Source organism: Microchirus variegatus, assembly GCF_963457635.1.
Source record: "Microchirus variegatus genome assembly, chromosome: 4".
NCBI lineage: Eukaryota > Metazoa > Chordata > Actinopteri > Pleuronectiformes > Soleidae > Microchirus > Microchirus variegatus.
This window is the reverse complement of record NC_139805.1, coordinates 11,286,378-11,306,788: the sequence shown is the minus strand read 5'-3', so window position 1 is coordinate 11,306,788 and position 20,411 is coordinate 11,286,378. Positions and strand designations below refer to the sequence as shown.

The window sequence follows — 20,411 nt, the reverse complement described above, 5'->3', positions numbered from 1 at the left end:
CACACACACACGCAGACCCTGCTGAAACAACGATGAGCTCTGCGTCTGTGTGTGCAGATGTACTGATTGTCATCACACAAAGTCAGTTTAAGTTTATAGTGTTATTGTTTAATTCCTTGTACAGATTGAAGGATCTGGCATCCACTGAGCCATAAAAGCCCTACTTTCTGTTTCTGTGCAGTGGTTTGAACAAAAAAACAATGCTTTTGAATCCTACAGTGGGCTTGATTTGGGTGACACACACACACACACACACACACACACACACACACACACACACACACACACACACACACACACACACACACACACACACACACACACACACACACACACACACACACACACACACACACACACACACACACACACACACACACACACACACACACACACACACACACACACACACACACACACACACACCTGCAGGGCTCTGTCTTTAAAGAAGCAGGCAGTAAGAACAGAAGGGTGTTCCCAGGGAGCTAGGAGTTGCGAAGATACAGACTAGATGGATCGATCAGGTTCCCCTCCTCCTGCGGTTGCTATAGCAACACTGACATCTGCTCACTCACATTTACGTCAAGATCTTGTCAAAGCATGGCAGGGGTATGTGTGCACTGAGAGGAAAAATCTTGAATAGGCAACTGAACATCAGCTCACTTGAGATTAATCGGCTTTTTCACGTATTTATTCCGCGAGTCCTTGTGAGAAACGGGAGGAAAACAAAATGCATTTAAAATATTCTCCTGATTTTATCAATACTTGTTTGATCTTGTGTTTATTTTCCTACATACCCCTTGATCTTTGCTGTCATGTTCTCTCAAAAGTCCCATTTTTCCCTTTCACCATGCAGACAGTATCCCCACAGACCTGAAGGATCCTTTCTATACAGACCAGTATGAGCAGGAGCACCTGAAGCCTCCTGTGATCAGCCTGCTACTGTCTGCAGACCTGTACTGCAGGGCAGGCAGCTTCATCTTTAAGAGCGATGCCTCCAAGCCTCTGCTGGGCCACGACGTTGTGATCCAGGCTCTGGCACAACGTGGACTCTACGTCACCGACCAGGAGAGACTGGTCACCGAGAGAGACCTTCGAAAGAGGCCCCTACAAATGGTAGGAGAAGTGCTGTTTTGTGTATTGTGGCATGACATACAATACTCGTTCTATCAAGTGGGTCATATGTCATAAAACTCTTAATTTTAAGTGTCTTTAGCAGCATAATTTGCGCCCATACGCCATAATGATACCCATCTTCACAGTCCCTGAGGCGCATTTCATGCGCATAATCTTTTTCCTCATTCCTTCATTCCATTCACCGTGTCTTTCAAATGTGACAACACCAAGACATTCCGGTGTAGCAAGGTACAACAGGAAGGATTGCCCACATTCACATATTTTTGCTTGCTTGCACTTCTGTAGAAGCTGCATCCTAATTGGCCTAGTTTCTCCAGCTAGACGATGGAGTTTTATGTTGCTTTAAGTCAAGGTTTTCTATTTGGGAAAGTCAGTACGAGTGACATTAATAGAAAACTTCGGAAATAGCCTCTTAATCACAGTAGCAGTGGATAATAAGAACAGTTCCACCGAACAAGATAAAAAAAAACAGCCACAACACAACAAACACTGCATCCAATTAGTACATTAACAACCGTTACTGTACTTATTCACCACGTGTGTGTTTGTCATGTCTCGCCATCCTAATCTCTGTCTCTCTGCATTGGATCTCACCGTAGAGAAGACTTTGTCGACTTTGTATTGACTCAGACAGAGGGATCCTCATTACTTTTCGGCGAAACCTCAGTGGGAGGCCTCATTGCTTTCATTGCTTCAGTGCATTGCAATTGAGACATGATTAGCACACAGTATGCCTGCAGACTGTTTGCAGAGTCTTGCTGGTTTTAATTTCCCTTCCATGCTAATTCGAAAGTTATTTAAGTTTTGCACAGGGGGTTTACATTTCAAGCTTTTTATTTCGCGAATCCGAGTAATTTGATCGCATATTCATAAACGTATACTAAAGTGTGATTTCACCATTTTAACTTGTCAAAGATTGTGACAAATTATTTTGCTGGAAAATGATTGAAAATTAGATTTTTTTTTCTTCAATTTCCTCTTCTTGCCTTTCACTGCTCCATATTTCAACCTCACATCCTGTATGTCTCATTTCTTTCCCCATCACCCGGACATCCACCTATCCCCCCCCCCCCCCCATCTGCCAAATTCAGGACATAGGTTTCAATGTTATGTATGAGCTTAATACAAAATGAAAGGACAGCACAGGTGCAGGAGTTTCTATTTTCTATTATTTAAAGACTGCTTCATCATCTCACTTGGCTGATTGACTGCAGGCTGAGCTCTGTGAGGGTGTGGTAGAGAAAAGAAACAGCAAAATAGGCACTTTTTTACTCGAGGACTGGAGCGAGTGAGTGAGGTTTCGACGGTTTAAGAGGTTTCTCCCAAAATAAAAACATCACTGGTTTTACTCCTGAGGGAGTGTAAAAAGCAAGAGACTGAGCACCTAACTATAAGACTGTCATGGCACAAGTTTTTTTTTTTTACTCAGCAGTTTCCATGAGGAAAAATAATGTTCAGATTAAGCCACAGAATCTTCAAAGGAGCTTAATTATGTCAGTCAGCAAGCCGAGTCAAACACTGCTGATGATTCGCCTGTCAGGGTGTTTCATAGGTTGCCAACGTCTCTTTTCATTGCAGTGTTGTTGTTCCTGACGCTCGCTCTCTAACTGTCACCGTTCCCGCCCACTTGTATCTCTATATTCAGCCATGTGACGGGTTCTCACATGGGAAAACTCGGGCTCCAAAATCGCAACCGCCGCCTACTTTTAGTCGCCTACACACACACAGGCACATTGTGTATCACTGACACCTGTAATGCTCACAGAAAAAGAGGTAGAGATGTGGAGGCTGGATCTGAAAACATTAATCTAGTGTTACACATTCCAGCCCACCTGAAGCACCGCTGTGCGTGCAGTAATTGCAAAGAGGTTATTGTCTGAAGGATTTAGCGATCATCATCAATGTTAGAGACTCAGCAGCCACACACTTTTTACATTTTTTTTTTAATTGCCTTGCTCATGGACATCTCTGTATTGATAACTGCCCGTGTTTACTTGTGTTGCCACAGTTATACTTCCTATTTGTTTGTAAGTAAGCAGTAGGGCTGCTTTTTTTCAATAATTGACCTCCGCCAGGAGGTATATGTTTTCACCGGAGTTTGTTTGTCTGTCTGTCTGTCTGTTAGCAACATAACTCGAAAAAGTCAGGAACGGATTTTCAGGAATTGTCCGCAATGGGACCAGAACAAGTGATTAGTGATCGATAGACACTATCACTATATTTTATCGCTATTTTGTGGGGGGCTGAGCTGCCTTGCCGGAGGTGCTCTCCGAGTGCTTCTAGTTAAAACTAGTTTTCTGATTTCTCAGCTTTTTAACTGTGAATAGTTTCTTGTTTCTTTGCTCCATATAACAAAGAAATAATTGAAGCTGAATCATTTTGGTTTGAGGACAAGACAAGACAATTAATTTCCATGTTTAAGAAATACCGATCAACATTTTACAGACCAAACAAGTGCACGGTTAATAAAGAAAATAATCAATAGATTAATCGATTTGGGGAAAAAAAACGTTAGGTGCAGCTCTACTAAGAGCTGTGGGATGACTGACTAAGTAGCTTTCAGACACTTGCATGGTGACTTGGTAGCTTATCAGAGGTGTGAGGTGTGTGAATACAGAACTCTAAATGTGTTGTTAAAAAAAGGCTATAATTTTCCTTTCTGAAGAAGCATTTAGTAAAGTTCCTTAAGCATCATATCCTCAGCTGGAACATCTCATCTCTTATGGCCACTTAGAAAAATGATAAACCCTGCATCTGAACCTGAAAGTACTAATACTGTATGAAATATAATGCTTTTTTAGGTAACTACTAGATTCATCTAATGCCGTAAAAGTAGATGTTATCACCTTGACATCCTGCTAATCCACTTGTACAGCATCGAGCAGTTTTGAACATTATAGACACACATTGCACACTGAATAATAAAAGCCTCTGTGCCAAAGATGGAATACTGGAATACTGTTGTGACTTTGCCGACACTCTTCATTTCTTATTATCTCTTGAATAATAAGCAGCAGCAGTTTTATATTGCAGTGGAAACATCTGGGAGTACATAAAGATCGCACCCGATGACATAAAATTGTCAGAAATATTTAGGAAATGTGTCTAAATGAGTTATTCCTCAAGAAGAAACTCTAGATGCATTGCTTTGTCCCCTCAACACACACTAACCATAACCTAATCACAGTTCAAATCTTAGCCTTTAATCGAACTACTTTAGCTCCTCAGAAATGAAAAGAGTAATGAGAAGTGCTGGTGTGTTTGCCAGAAAAGGTCCTTAAGTGGTTACAAATGTAAATACACATATATACCCTTATAGTAAGTCATACACCGTATATGGTTTCAGGGACTCTTTATTGGGTGTATAGGTGCTGCATCTGTGGCTGTATATCAGAAAGACAGGTTTATTGTTATGCCTTTGTCGGAAAATGCTTTCCCAGTTGTTTCCCAGTTGTAGTGGGAAGTGTATATGTGGAAACAAACCATGCTACTTCAGAAATAGGAAAAAAATAAATAATAATCAGTTATTGATATACCATTCAAATCTGGAAAATTCTCTTTTTCATTCATTAAAATTGGCTGCTCAGTCTAATCCCAGAAAATTGAATTCCTATGTGTGTTAATCTGTAATCTGCAGTATCATAATTCTTTATATTCAATCCCATTACATAAATCCTTACATCTCCTAAATCGGAGGGAATGCAAATCAGGGAATCTTTCTCTCTCTATTCATTTGCCTGCGAGTTTTAAGGTCATTTTGTCTTTTTAAGGGTAAATTACTTGTGTAGTTATTATGTAATTATTACTTAATCGTTATTGTTAATCAGTTCAAATTCACTGCATGACAAATTGATTCAGCATCTCATCTGTGAGCATGAATAGAGGTGAATACTCTTCTTCCTGTTAGTCTCCCTCTCTGCTGCCTCCATCACAACTCCTATTGGGCAGACACTTCGTTTCCATGGTTACGTCCCAGTAGGCAGGCTTTTGCGTGTGTGTGTGATTGTGTAGGTGCAAGAGTGAGCGGGGGGGTGTGCATATGTCGTTTTGTGCAGTGTGTATGTACAGTTATGTGTCGTGTGTGTGTGGTGGGGGTTGTGATAGTGATGTAGGCTGCCAGACTCTGAGCCAGAGAATACTGAAATGCCAGATTCACTCAAACGGGCACACAATGTTTCTAACATCACACACTAAGACACACATCATCTGCACCCCAGCGCACACGTGCGGCTTGAAAAACACCGAAAAATCTAACCTCCACATCACACTGATTCACTCAGTCCTTAATATTTTTTCACTTGATCTCACAAGCCAAGACGAGCAAAGGCAGCACGACAGAAGAGAAGCACATCCAAGTGCTGTCTGTCCCTGTTAAAGTTACAGTCAGTATGTTACGTTCATGGCCAGCAGCAACTTCCAGGCCGTACAGTACAGAACAGAATGGTTGGATAAGCAGGGAAAACACAACGTGATGCCCTGAGTCCTTATTATCTTTATGTGCTTACTACAATTAGACTATGATTTAGAGCCCTGTCGCTATGTTTTTAAAATGTATTATATTGGCTGGAAAGAAAGAACACCAAGGCTGAAGAAGACCCTCAGTGTACTGTTGAACCAGGTTTAATCATCTGCTGACGCAGCAAAGACACTGATCGTTTTGCACCACTGAACATTTCTAGAGTCAAATTTTCATTATGCAGTAAAACTCCTGACTATGAGGGGAGAAAAAACATCATTTACTTTGTGCAGCCCATTTGAGCTCATAAGCTTTGTTCTTGGATGAAATGCATTAGCTCCTGGCTGGGTTTCCTGTTGGCAAGCAATTCCCCACGGGAGAACCCACCCACAACACATTTAAGAATCAATATCTTCAGGACAAATCACTCAAAAATAAATGAAACTACAAAAACTGACTCAAGTGTTGAAGAAATGTAATAATACATGATTTGTGTTACAGCACTTAAAGCTTATCGTTGTGATAAAGAAAAAAGTGCAACTTAACTTTAGCAGTAAAAACTGTTTTCCCCCTGATTCTTGTCACTACTGACTAAAGAGATCTCAGGCTTGATGAGGTTTTAACAAAACTTAATTTTGGTAAAGAATTATTCTTCTACAGATTTCATATTAACACGCACAGGATGCCGGTTTTCTTAGATTAGATTGAGCAGCCAATTGTATTTCAATTCACTCAAGTATGAAACCTAAAAATGAGTTTTGTAATACAATAGTTTCAATAATAAGGGGCTAAGTAAAAGAGAACTGTATACACTCAATTATCTATCTAGAGCAAATGAGTGTTTATGGTAGTAGTAGATGTGTAGTACAATCATTAATAACTTAACTGGTAACTGGACTTTTAAATCTGGCTATACCTGGCAGCTAATTTAGGACATTTTTGTCTGGTTTGGAAGAAGACAATATGTTTTTGGGTTTTTTTGTATTTTAGAAACATAGACAATGCACACATACAATTGTGGTAAACTTTACTAGTAGAATGCTGCTTTTTTTTCCCTTTTATTTGACAATATGTTGACCTCCAAGAGAGACCAGAGGGTGTTTCAGCTGAGTGCTTTTCCATGTCCAGCTGAGGTGGCATACCGAGTTACCTGAGGCTAGACAGAGTCTGTCCTTTTGACAGCTGCCAAGGTCTGAGGGTCTGAACAGGAAAGTTGTAATACCAAAAGCAGACTGCATTTTAGTATTACGTCACTCCTGAACTTAATTCAATCACCCGTGTTTGCCCTGTTCTGAACTGGTCCAGGAGACGGCACGTTGTGACTATTCTCTGCTCTGAATATATGTGATATTATTTTCCTTAAAAACCCGGAGATTGGATAGAGATCATTTTGTGTTTCAGTGATTCACCACGGATGAAATGTCCATTTATGAGAACGATGCAGTGTGTTGAACATCTCCTGATATGAATACTGGGTTTATACCAACAACAAGCAGCTCAAAGCTCTGAAAATAGAGACTTAAACCGATTTTCATCTATCCCCTGTTTCTCAAAGGAGCTGTATATCCCCCCCACTGGAAACACTGTGAAACCGCAGTGTACCAGTAAAAACAGGATAATGACTGCATGGATGAGAATATTTTTTTACAATCTGAGAAATAAAAAAAAGATTTATGGATGTAATCTGCTTAGATGAGACGGCACAAAATGTGTGTGTGTGTTGTGTGTATGCATCACTGTGTGATTGAAATTCCTATTGACAAAATTGCCAACCTATAGATAAGGAAAGCATTATTATCTTGTCGTATTAAGTAAAGGTCAGAAAAAGAATAATTTAAATACACCAGAAAGTTGGCTGTTTAAATACCAGAGAGCTTCTATGTAGGAATTTAACCAGTGCCAAAAGAAGTATTGAAATTCATTATTATTTCTACTGCTAATTGCAGACATTAAAGACATTTAAATGCTGGAAGTTGACACATTTTCACAATATAAACTATGATTTCACTGTCAAAAGGTGTTGAATTCTCGAATGACCAAGTGGTCTAACACTACACAATGGCCTGGTGTCATATGTTATGTTAAGAGACAGCAAATCTGTGGTCTTGTAAACATGAGTAGCTTACCTGTTCTTGTTGCCATTTGATCTCCTTAGACCACAGCAGATCTCAATCAATATCAAGTCTGGTCAGCGCAGAGAAGAGGATGGGGAAGGGAAAGTGGCCTCTGAGGATTTACATCGGTCCCTTGGCCTTTTCAAAAGTGTTCTTGCCTGGAGAAGATAATTTTGTTGTTAGAACACAGTGCAGGGTTCGCTGTGCAAGCTAATAGCAACATGTCTGTGCATTAGTTAGTGTGTGTGTGTGTGTGTCTCAAGGATAATGTTTCCCAGTGTTTGGACAGACATAATGAAGGCCAATAGAAAACAATCCTGACAGTGTGTTATTAAATGGGGTTTGTTGCTGCGTTGCCAGATCAGAGATACTGGAATTTAGGCATTAAGCTAACAGTGTGTCACAAACCTCAAATTCATGACACAGCTGATGTTGCACTTACAGATATTAGTCTGACAGCTAATTGTTCGCGTCTCTTCAGCGTGTACTGTATCTGTGCTGGGTTGTTTCAACGTGAACCGACGGTGTTATTGTTAGTCACAAAACGACCGATAAAGGAATCACAATGGAATTGTGCACAATCTTGGAACATGAGTTGTAATTAATCTCTTATTATTATTATCATCTTGAAATTACACAGTGATTTTTAGTGAGCAGGATAACTGTTCATCATCACTTTCACCATAAAGAAAAATATAGTGGTTTTATATATGTGCTTTCTTGTTCCTTTTGTTTAGCTGTGCTACACTGCGTAAGAGTGGATCTTGAAAACCACTTGAGCATTATGCTTGATTTATAAGATTAGCTCATGGAAAAGCTGCTTCTCAAGTCTAAATATTTGGCAGTCTGATTCCTGGGTGGTACAAGCGGCTGGGTACTGAAGGGTACGGAGGGACTAAAGAGCTTAGAACTTAGATACACACATGCACAGAATACCAGGTTTGTTGCTATAGTGCTATATAATCTGTGGGAACGTATTTTAATTTCAGCATTCCCACATTTGTCTTTCACTATAATGAACTAACGTGGGTTTCCTGACTATATTTGAGGCTCTGATATTCGATTGGTTGGTTTTGAATCCAGGTTAGAGGTGTTTTTCTCAGGTGATCCTTTTGGCACCGATGCCAAAGTTTAAGACTAATCTTACAACATCCATCAAGCTCATACAAAGCGACTGATCACTGAAAACTGTACCAACCAGACTCACTGTTGTAAGACTGTTGTGAGACCGTTGTCAGGACGCATGTCTTAAATCATCCTAAAGGCAAGTTGTCACTGTGACAAAAGTGGGCCGTGGAACCAGTGCATGTATGCACTTGTTTCCAGGTCAACAGCCACAAGGGAATATTCAACTGAATAATTTTGTTTTCAGATGTACAGCACAGTGGAGGTTTCCTGGTCCAGGGTTGAATAAATAATTGGCCTTTCAATGTCATGCTCCACACCCCATACAATATTATGGTAATGCAGTGATTCGCTGTGACAAAAAAATTTATCTTTCATCAAAAGATTCTTAAAAACATTGGTTCAAATGGTACAGAATATATCCTTTGGCCTAGTTTTACTTTTAACGATAAAAACAGAAAGTCATCATTACAGACTTCTTGTGAGGCTACAGAGGATTTTTTTTTTTTACAGTTCACTCTCCCTGTTGCAACTTGACATGTTTAAGGATTAACTATCCAGTTTTGCCTGCTTCGATACGATAGGACATTCGTGCTTGTTTTTTTTTGTTTTTTTTCTTTTAAATTTTTTCAATATTATGCCAGACCCAGAATGTTCCTATGATCGCTGGGGCCCACTTCCTCATATATTGTTTTCATTCCACTGAACATTTCACATTTTGGCAAAAAAAAAAGAATCCATTACAATAACAAAGAATTAAAGGGGGTTGGTAGAAAATATTTGATCTTGTGGTTTTACTAGCTACATCAGTTTTATGTTTCCCTTTTAACTTAAAGTGTCCTCTGTGTTTTCTCTTCCAGAGTGCCCACCTGGCTATGATAGACTCTCTGATGATGGCATACACAGTGGAGACTGTGAGCGTGGAGAAGGTGAGGGCCTGTATTAGTCAATATTCTTCCAGCAGGCCAGAGTTGGAGGGACCATATGATACGGAAGACGCTGTGACCACCTGGATCAACAAGGTGGGTAATAGAGAATGCTTTTGTTTGGATGTCTTCAAGAAATAAAAAGGACAGCTGACCATCCATTTTCTGATTTGTTCTAATATCTATCTAATATCTAATATTGTTTCTAATATCTGGTGGCACGGCAAATGTAAAAGAAAATCATAGTGCAAAAATGAGCTTCCTAAAATGACAAATAATGGTATAGGCCTTTAACCCGTGACTTTAACTTTGCATTACCGTAATTACTCGACGGTTTGTGCCAACGGAAAAATTCCAATGGTTTCTGAAAGCTGAGGAGTTGCACGTCAAAGCCAATATGCGGTTATTACGGTAATTTCACTCGTGCTGTTGGAGGAAACCGGAGAATCCGTGTCTTTCTCACCAGAGAGGAAAGGAAGGAGGAATAACGCCTGTTTCCATTTTTTAAATGAAACCTTTTGTTTTTCTTCATTTTAAATTGTTAATACACTATTTTAACATGCATTAAATTGTAAATAACTGCCAGATATTGAAATTTATTTGGGAAAAATGGGCAAAAGCACTTAACTCACAGGACATTTTCTTAAAATAAGATTTTAAGGCTTAGGTGTTAAAGGGTTAGTGTTCAATTCTTGGATTGTGCACCTATGTGCACAGTATAAATTAGCTTTTGTGAATTATTTCCAAACAGATGTTCACATGGCCTGCATGTGCAGATGGCTTTTTCTCCTCCATACAGTGACAAGGCCCAGTCTGTTTACATTCTTCTGGGAGAAATGCTGGGCTGCTGCCAACTATGAGCTACACTCACAGACAGAATATCTAACAGGAGGTGTGGTCGTGCAGTCCTACTGGCCAGACATATGGCTCTCTGTTGGAAGACAATGTGCGTTCTAAAAGCCCATAGAAATCCAGTGAAATTTGACTCCATTTACCTTCAATTGTAACATGTTTTAGAGAATTCAGAAAATCTCCTTCAATGGCAGCCTTTAAACACAGACATGTAGTGGTGTATTCTTTAAATTAAAGTGAAAACATAACACTGAAAAATAAAGGAATAGTCAAGGTCACAATCCAGAAAGATAATCCTGTTTGTCCTCTGTCTTCTAGGTAAATGGATATCTGAAAGACATTGTGGCTCAAGAGCAGAAGAAGAAAGAGACGCAGAATGCCGAGCCTGCTGGGAGTCCTCGGGTGGGTGTTCATCTTTTCCTTTGTCCAAAAAAACACAGCACTAACCAGATGGACAGTCTCAAACAAGCTAAATGAGATCCTCAGCTACTAATAATGGATTTACTGACACCTTCAGTAGTTGTTAAAAGCCTCTGTGTCACTTTGATATGAAAAGCAATGAAAGGAAATCTTGGTTGCATTAAGAATATTTATAAAATGAAAAATAAAGACAAATAGATTATGTATCCTGCATCATAATATGTTTATTTACTCTGCTGAGCTTCCCGAAGCAGCTAAGCAGAGCAGTGGTTTCTACTCTAATTAGACCTGCAGTCATTTAGTGAAGCATGGTTCAGCCTGTGGTCCATACTTTATATAAGTAACTCCAGTATAGGCAGTCATTTCAAATGCCATAAGGCAAGCTGTGGTGGCCTGTGTTTGTTTTTGTGTGCAGTACAGTATTACACTACTGAGAGAAAATGATACACTTGTTCCAACCACACAATGCTGTATGAAAGTGTGTGTGAATGGGTGCATGGCAAAACTGTAGTGTAAAGCAACTTGGTGTTGATTGGTCATCAATATTATACAAGTCATTTGATGACATGAACATGTGAAAATAGTATCACAGCACTCTAGTGTACATGTGTGAGCTCCCAGTGTAGTGAACCCTGAAAGAGAGAACAGGACAGTGACTTGTCCCTTGTTTTTTTTGAATGACGCAGAGGGATTAAACAAGTTTCACTGACCCGTGAAAGTCATGAACACCCTCAACGCATGTTAGATAACCATGAGACGATTCAGTTCACATTCATCAGCAGCAGTATCCTCTTGTCTCTCTCCCTCTCATGTTTGCGTCATTATTTTCTCTTTTCTACCAAGTTATTATGATGCCCTGCTTTTGATCTATGCTCAGCTCCTCAGACTCGTTCTCGCCTCTGCTACTTGTCTGGGACAAGCTCTAGCACAGGTTATGTCAGGCAACACACTAACGCAACACCGTGAGTGATTAGTTAGAACGTTTACCTGGGGGAATATACAGTATTGTGACCACACCCTATGTGGTTTAGCATGAGTCAAAATGGAAAGCTGCAGTTTATGTATGCACGCAAGTTCTTCCGTCCCCAGTCTCAGGCTTGTGCAGACTTTCACAGTTATTTACTCACTCACAGGACGATGCTTCGGAAATATCATAAAAGCCCCTTACATAATGTCACATGTTTTTCAGGTCTATGAGTTGTGTGCGTGGGCACACACATGCTTTCAGTGTCTACAGAACATATATGCTACATCCATAATACTACACACAACTAAACTAAAACTGAGAGCAGCATTTACAAATTTCTCCATTTTGGAGCTCGAAAAATGACTCAAACAGAATAATGTGGATATAACCACGAAGTGCAATTGCATCTGTCATATTGTGTCTTTGTCTGCAATTTTTGAAATGTCATCTTTATCCTGTGTGTTTTTCAAAAAACATGTTACAACAATAACATCTGAAAACCTGATTTAGAACCAGATATAGTCGTTTAAGACCTGATTAAGTATTGACAATCTGTTAGACGATATAAAGACAAGTCAAGACAGTCTTTGATCTTTGATTTAACTTTAAGGCCTCCTTGCCTCAGACATTTTGACATTGCACAATAACCATTGAGTGTGTTGGCAGGCAAACTATAGGCTGTGTTATGGGCTTTTAAATGTAATAAATAGCTTCCATCCCAGAATCAGTTGTCTTCCAATTTCCAGTGGTTTAGTTTGTACAATTTTGCAGCAGTCTCTTGGTCAACTCATATATGTTACCAAATGGAAATAACAGACATCATTTCTACTGGGTGGTCAAAAACCTACCATACACTCATGATACTGTCCCTTCTTAGCCTCTACAGTCAGACCTTAAAGTTTACAGTATTAAATATTGTTATTAACAAGTATAAAGGATATATTTTCTTGGGAAAAACAACATCATGTGTGAGCTATGTGAGATTTTATTGGACTACTCTCATAACAACATCCGTTGTTTGGCTCAAAAGCAGTTGAGGAGGAAATTTCTACTCAATGGAGTAAAATATGAGTCACCAACCTTAGTAAAATGCAAGAAAAAAATGTAATTCTTCAATGCCGAGGTAGCGCCATCTATCCTCCCTCTGCCCCTTCATCACTCTCCACTTCACTAAACCTCCCCCACTTGTGTCTTTGCAGTATGACTGCAGCGTGAGTCACACTCACAGGCAGCTTCTCCCTCAGTCAGGCATGGAGGAACATGTACCCTTCTAGTTCTAGGACAGGACTGGCGTTCACCAGGGCAACCATGTTTTTATGGGGTGAGGAGGGTGGTTGTGGGTAAAAGTGTTTCAGGGAAAGGGGAGGGTGCGAAGGCCATCGTCAGGACAGGACAGAGGGGACTAATCCTTTTACATAGCAAAAGCTAAGGTGCAGCTCAATCAGACGTGTCCAGCTTTAGAGGATGGACTTTGATGGGAAGAAGCGGAGTCATAGGATGATTGAAGTGGGATTGGGTGTGTGCATCTTGTATGATGGATCAGAGTATTTCCCCTGCACAGGGGTTTGATTATTGGTCTCAACAGATTTTAAACTCCTTCTGACCCTTCTTAGCCCACAGTTAAGATAATTACTGCAGAGGCACAGTCTTCAACTTTACTGTCCCTTCAAACTAGGGCAGCAAGGTTTGAAAAAGTGCATTCACAACATTTTAAATTAAGGTCTGCATGTAAGAGGTAAGAGTATATTTGCAGTATGTCAGTGCACCCGAAATTCACCCCTGGTTACTTATATTTACTGTCTCTGCAGGATAAGATGCATAAATAGTCACAAAACCACTGTGTTTTTCGATCGTGCCTGTTACAATGAATGCTTTTGTTTCACTTAACATTCATTTGGTTACCTTTCAGTCCTGAATTAGTATATAGAGTCTTACATTTAACATTTACATTCAACACTTTAGCCAAAAAGACTTAGATAAGAGCTTAAATCTTAAAACAAGACTCCGAATGTGTTTGAAAACATCATCAGACTCAGATGATTCAATAAACACACTATGCAGTGTGGAAAAGGAATACAAAAAGATATCAGAGTGCTGATACCCAGTAAAATTGGTTAAGTAATTTTTGATACTAGAATCTGCTTTTGTGGAAATAATAGTGAATCTAAAGAAACAGAAGCTTCAGTAGGAAGTACAGTAAACCTGATTTGCACCGTGCCATGCTCCCCCTCCCCCACCGACAACATATTCCACCTGGCCTGTAATTCAGCATCGACATTGTCGGGTTGTGTTTGAGCGTGCAGCAGAGATGACGTATTGTTAGAGTTTGTCCCACTCTCTGCCTTTAAATACACCATACAATGGTGTTGTTGTTCTTAAAATGTATCGTTATTATTTGGATCAGAATCGATTTGCGAGTTACAGCAAACATCCAGGAATCTGTAATTATGACGACACACAAAAATACTAGCTTCAATATACACCACTGGCGACCCATCCATAGGGGGCGTTACGGTGTCTCACATGAAGAAGAAGATAGGAAGCATCTAAAATAATTTATAAAAACATGGAAAATTTAAATAAACAAGCTAAACATTGTACAGTCCGTGACTACACTCTTAGAAATAAAAGTGCTAAGTAGAACTATATAAGGTTCTTCGGCTTGTCCTCGTAGGATAACCCTACGCTCTCTCACTCGTTTACAGCGAGTGCCGGTCAAGTGACGTATTTCCTGTTCCTTTGGGGCGCACACGTCTTTACCATTGACTCTCGCTATAGTGGTGCATGCACACAGCAATGCCCTTCTAATACAAAAGATAGGAAAACTCTGGGATAGCCGAATATCTGCACAACAGCACTTCTTTACTGTCACCACTGTGCTCTCTTCGTTCGATGACATGTCTGCTACACATCGATATGCAGTAGCCACATTCATGCTGTCATATCGGTTCCACAGAAGGCCCCATTCACTTCCGAACAGATACAACTGATCAACTAATAATTTGTAGATTTGATCACATGCGGTCTGTTCCACTGATGATAGCATCAGTCTGAAATTACCACTTAGTTGTGACGTTAATCAAATCAGGAGAATCCCAAAAAACACGACGCCCGGTCCTTTTATCATCCTGTTACTGTTATTTTCTGCCTTTGAAGTTCAGGACTCGTCGGATGAAGAAGAAGCCTCTGAGAGAGTGCCACTTACATGGGGTTCTTTGATGCTTCCACAAAGTGTTTGAGTGAGCGGTTAAGGAAAACCTCCTCGTCTGAAATCAGTTTACATCGTCAGCTGAGTGCTGATAGGTGGCGGGATTGTTATTTGTTGTCCTGTAGCTACTGCAGGTCTTTGACTGGTGCTTCTCTCTTAAGAGACGATTTCAAAAAATAATGGGCCCCACTCACTGGCTGTTACTGTGTAATCTGAACATGCACACAAAAACACACCTGCACACAAATTTAGGGGGTTTCATATTCAAAAACTGCAGCACATTTGTAATATTTTGGAGTTAGTAAAAGATGTTTGACTCCATTCTGACCCTGACTGACATTGACTCTCAGTCTGATCTAATTATCCAGTTTCTTCTATCTTCTATTTTACATCCGTATCCCACTCATGAGGTTTGGGAGGTATTCAGAGGGTAAATAATTAATACTTTAATAAAGAATCAAGCTGTGAACTCTCTAATATTTGGGCTGAACCTAATTATCTAAACGCCATGTTTATTCTGCACCAGCCAATGCTGAAAACCTAACACCACATTACACTGAACATACAGATCAGGAACACACAGGATTCCTCTGTGCTCTCATACCTGCCATGTCTTCCCTTGTAACACTAATCACAACAAACTAATCTCACTAACAGGTGTCTCTTTGTTGTTGTTTTCTTTCACCGTGCTGCTGCAGTCTCCAACCAAGTGGTACATGAAGCTTGTGCCTGTAAGTCCCATATTATGCTGTACGCTTTCATCTGTGTAACCATAGTGACCGTCTCCCCCGCCTCCTCCCTCCCTCTGTCTTGTTTGCCATTTTTGTTTTTATCACAATTGTGCATCAGGCTGTGATTTCACCATCTCTTAAAAATGTATTTTCTCTTTCTACCTCTGGGTGTCATATGCATGTGATTAGAATTAGAAAATTAGACTTTCTTGTATTTGCATACACACAAATCAGTGATAATTTACTTCTGCATTCGACCAATCCTTATTGCACAAAAACTCTTCTCCTACATACTTGTGAAGTCCCTAGAGATGTGCCTACATAAAAAAGCTAGACATCGATTATATTTGTGCACCAACTCTCATTGTTTTTACAAAACTGATACACTGATCATTCCTTTTTTATTTGATGTTGAGTTTAGTGTCATTTCCTCTCAGTTGGCTCACCATTACACTGTGACTGTCAGGATCTAGAGTCATTCTTTTTACCTTCATACATGAATAAATCTAACATGTTTTTTTTAATAGTGTTGTTGCTGCGGTCAAGAGACAAATAAAATATTTCCTACCATGCAGGCGCGGTACAGGAAAGAGCAAACCTCTACCCAGTCAGATCTGTGGATCCCTCCTGTGGACAACCTGCTGAAAGACAGCACAGACGGCTCGGCCCTGGGTGCTCTGCTGCACTTCTACTGCCCTCAGCTGCTTCCACTGGAAGGTAAAGGAGCCGGGGTGATCGCTGGCAGTGGGAAGCATATAATTGTTGTCTGGAGTTAGCGTTGTTTAGTGTGTTTTGGTTTGGAACAGCTCTGCAGGTCCTGCAACAAAAGGCAAAGCACACAAAACGATGATTCCAGTGATTGTGTTTCCATTTTTTGTTTGTTTATGTTTCTCATAAAAACTCTGGAACAGCAGTTGTTTGTTTGTTTGTTGGCTATGTATTTGTACTCAGCTCCTCCTGAGCAAAGATCAGTCATAATGGCAGACAATCACATCATCATGCTGATTAAGAAACACTGTGATGATAATGGCTCAGACATTCACAAGTATTCATCTTAACTGAAAGCATTCAGGAAAATAAAAGATCAATCACTTGTATTAACACTCAGCTCCTCCCACAGGTTGATTACACTTAATGCATCGTTTTCATTGGTCAGTCGACAAAACATTGCACTTACACTGTATTTAACACCGAACACGTCAGACCTTACCATCACTACCACCATTACTTGCCAGCCAGGAGGCCGTTCATTAATCATAAGATTAATTTTGACGTCACACTGACCCTAATCCCCGATGGCTACCTCTGCCTTTCCAGATGTTTGTCTGAGGGAGAACATGACGCTGGCAGATCGACTCTACAACCTGCAGCTCATTCAGGACTTCTGCAAAGACAACCTGAGCAGCTGCTGCCCCTTCAGCCTGGAGGACATGCTATACGCCTCCTCCACCGTCAAGGTACTGCTCTGATCTTCTGCCAATACGTTTGATTTCCAAACGGAGATGTTCACGTTCACATTTGAAATAATTCTGCCCTTCACCCTGTACTAAAACATTGCAGTTTGGTCAGTAGTTTAGTGGCAAAAAATACATTGCATTTACAGATCAAAACCTTTTATTTCAGAAGGGTTAGGATTTTCTTTCCCTGAATAAGAGTAGAGATTTATATGCACTCTGATCTGACACATTTATGATGCCTATCCTGTTGACATCTATTCTTTCTCTGTTACACTGCTGGACTACAGTATGTCAATGAAAGGTCATAGTAAAAAAAAAACAACAACAATATAACTCTGTATAAAACTAAAATCCAGATACGTTTTAAAAAAGCAAGACCAACAGGTCTCAGTTGGCACACACATTGTACAGAATTATAAATAAATCCAAACGTCAAAATGTTAAGTGAGTGATTGTTACCATAAGACGAGACAAATCCCATACATGTGTTATTGCTCCATTCATGGATTTCTGACGACACAAATTAGAAAACCATATGTAGCTGTATCCAGTGAAAAGAGACAAAAAGGAGAAATGAGCAGCTCTGTGTGGTGAGTCATGCTGTGGAAAAACCATCAATCCAAACTCTTCGGTCTCCACCGGCCACAAGCATGGAGAGCTACTCTCGGTCCACTCTCAGAACTCGCCTGCATGTTTTATTTGTTCCATTCTTTTCTCAAACTATTTACTAGCATTTTTTTATTTATGTCACCAGCCTGTACTCTGATAAAGGACTGATCACTGTCCAAACATGAGTTTTTATTTCATTTTATGACCCAATGCTGGGTCAGTCCTTCACACGCATTGCACACAGTACTGTGGGCACCATTAGATCTGCTGTTTTAGCAATGATATAATGACTGTACAGTACATTATTTTCTCAATCACTTAATTGGAACAAATTAAAAAAATATAGGGCTGATGATGATGATGAATAAATGCTTTATCAATAGCATGAAACGGATGAAGCATCAATATGAAAAACAGACTAGAGTAGGTGCTCATCTACAGCACTAGGAATCTCAATACTAATCATTTTGTGTCAGCTTGAATGTTGACAGCCGAAAAAACGAAATACATGACATGGTACAAAAAATAATTGAATCATGTGAACCAGCCAGTATCAGAATTTTGCTGACCTGAGGGATATAAAAAAAAAAAAAAAAACCTTAGCGCAGCAGTGCAGTCAAAACTGCTCACAGAACCAGTTAGATTCAGTGACCTTGACCCACTTTTCAGGTAGTCTCATCCTCAGCAACTGTACACTCTTTGCCGGTCATACTAATGAAGAATTTATGAAGATTGAGAGCTGAGACGTGGGGGGAGGTGATGAAGAAAGAGGGAAAAGAGATGAGGAGGAATGTTAAGAGTTTAGAGAGGAGATGGAGGTGAGAAAAAGCATAATTTGGGAACTGAACGATGTGTTTAGACTGTTCTTTGTACTGAAACATGCACCTAAACAGAGACGCACTCACACACCACAACTAGTATCACACTTAGCCGAAAATGTTCCTTTGCCTGTTCACGCACCAGATGTTAATATGTGCTCTCACATTTTTTTTAAATTATGGTTGAACTGTGTGGATATTTTTTGCACAAAACCCACCAACGTGCAGTGTTTTCTTAAATCTTCTGAAGATATCAGATGGGCAGTATGGGCAGAAAACTGGATGAATCCTGAGTCCCCACTATGTTGATAGTGCTTCGATAACGGACAATAGATTAGCCCTCACTTCCCAATCCCCAAAGCCATGGAATACACTCATTACTTAATGCAATCCTTTCCTAATGGACACCAGGCTAGTAAATCAGCGTCCACACACTCCCATCTACTGGCTCTTTATGTAATTATTTCAGAGCCCATCTAAATTGCCATCTGTGGATCCAAGAGGAGAAATTAAATTCATTATCTTCGCAATTTTTGAAAGGGTGTTTGTCTTTTTTTTTTTTTTTAGAAGCCTGTAAAAAGACAGTAAACACACACACACTGTAATTTGAACGACGCCTGTCAAAATGATCATAATGTTTACGCTCTGACTGTTGCTCAGCCAGACGGATGTTTGGTTCACTGCGAGGTACCAGTTTACACACAGAATGTCGTACTATGATTATAATTCCTAACATATTAGCTGAGCCGGTGTGACATGCAGTGAGTACTGCATTTGCACACACTTCAACTGTTCCTCGCAGTTTAGGCGAGAAGCAAGAAGCTTTGGATACATGTCTGTATTTGTCCTCTTCATAATTTGTTTTCCAGATGAATTTAGGTTTTCCCGCAGGCAATCAAGGGAAGCTTGATTACTTGGTTGTAAATCAGGAGAGTGGGTATTTCAGATTGAAGTGTGGCTGTCTACAGGGCCCCAATCCTTTAATCAACCCTCTGGCACAGTGATCGATGACATTAATGCCCTGTGAATGCCTAATGTGTGTCTAGGTCTTGAGTCTTTACTAAGTTGGATAATTTGACCTGCTGTTTGCATCTGCCTTCACACATAGTGCATTTAAATGTTACACCAGTCATGTGTGCGCGAGCATGTGCATGCATGTCATTGTAGGTGCAGGAGGAGGAGGGGGGTGTTTGTGCCCATCCCCCAGAGTGGATTACCCCCCCCCCCTTCTCATGCTCTTGTAGAAATCACCAATCAGCTTCTTGTATTCAGTGCCACAGTTTGACACTACCTACAAACAGCCAGATCTGACAACACTGCTGCAGACCAAGCATGTGAGGTAGTCATGGCCATCGGTTGGGAGACAGGCGTAGTGGTGGTGAGGTGGTGATACTGACTGATCATATTAAGCAATAACATTCACACCTGGTGTGTTCATCAGTGTTTAGATGCGTAGAAGGGAAGAGAGAAGTCAGACTGGATTATTGCCTTCTACGTGGGCAGATAGAAGATCAGTGTCTCTCTCTTTCTTGTACTTCATCCTGGCTCATCCTCCTTCCAGTTTCTATCCAAAAAAAGGAGTGCTTCAAAT

At 40.2% G+C, this 20,411-nt stretch overlaps 1 protein-coding gene across 1 annotated transcript in view; it reads left to right on the top strand.

Moving 5' to 3' along the window:
* Positions 1-20,411, top strand: part of camsap2a (calmodulin regulated spectrin-associated protein family, member 2a) — a gene marked incomplete at both ends in the record, with an annotated part of 34,213 nt that overhangs the window by 3,086 nt on the left and 10,716 nt on the right. Inside the window, 6 exon segments of the mRNA XM_083888628.1 lie at positions 857-1,116; positions 9,693-9,854; positions 10,929-11,012; positions 15,904-15,936; positions 16,512-16,653; positions 17,254-17,393. Of these exon segments, the coding sequence (XP_083744754.1) occupies positions 857-1,116; positions 9,693-9,854; positions 10,929-11,012; positions 15,904-15,936; positions 16,512-16,653; positions 17,254-17,393 (821 nt within the window).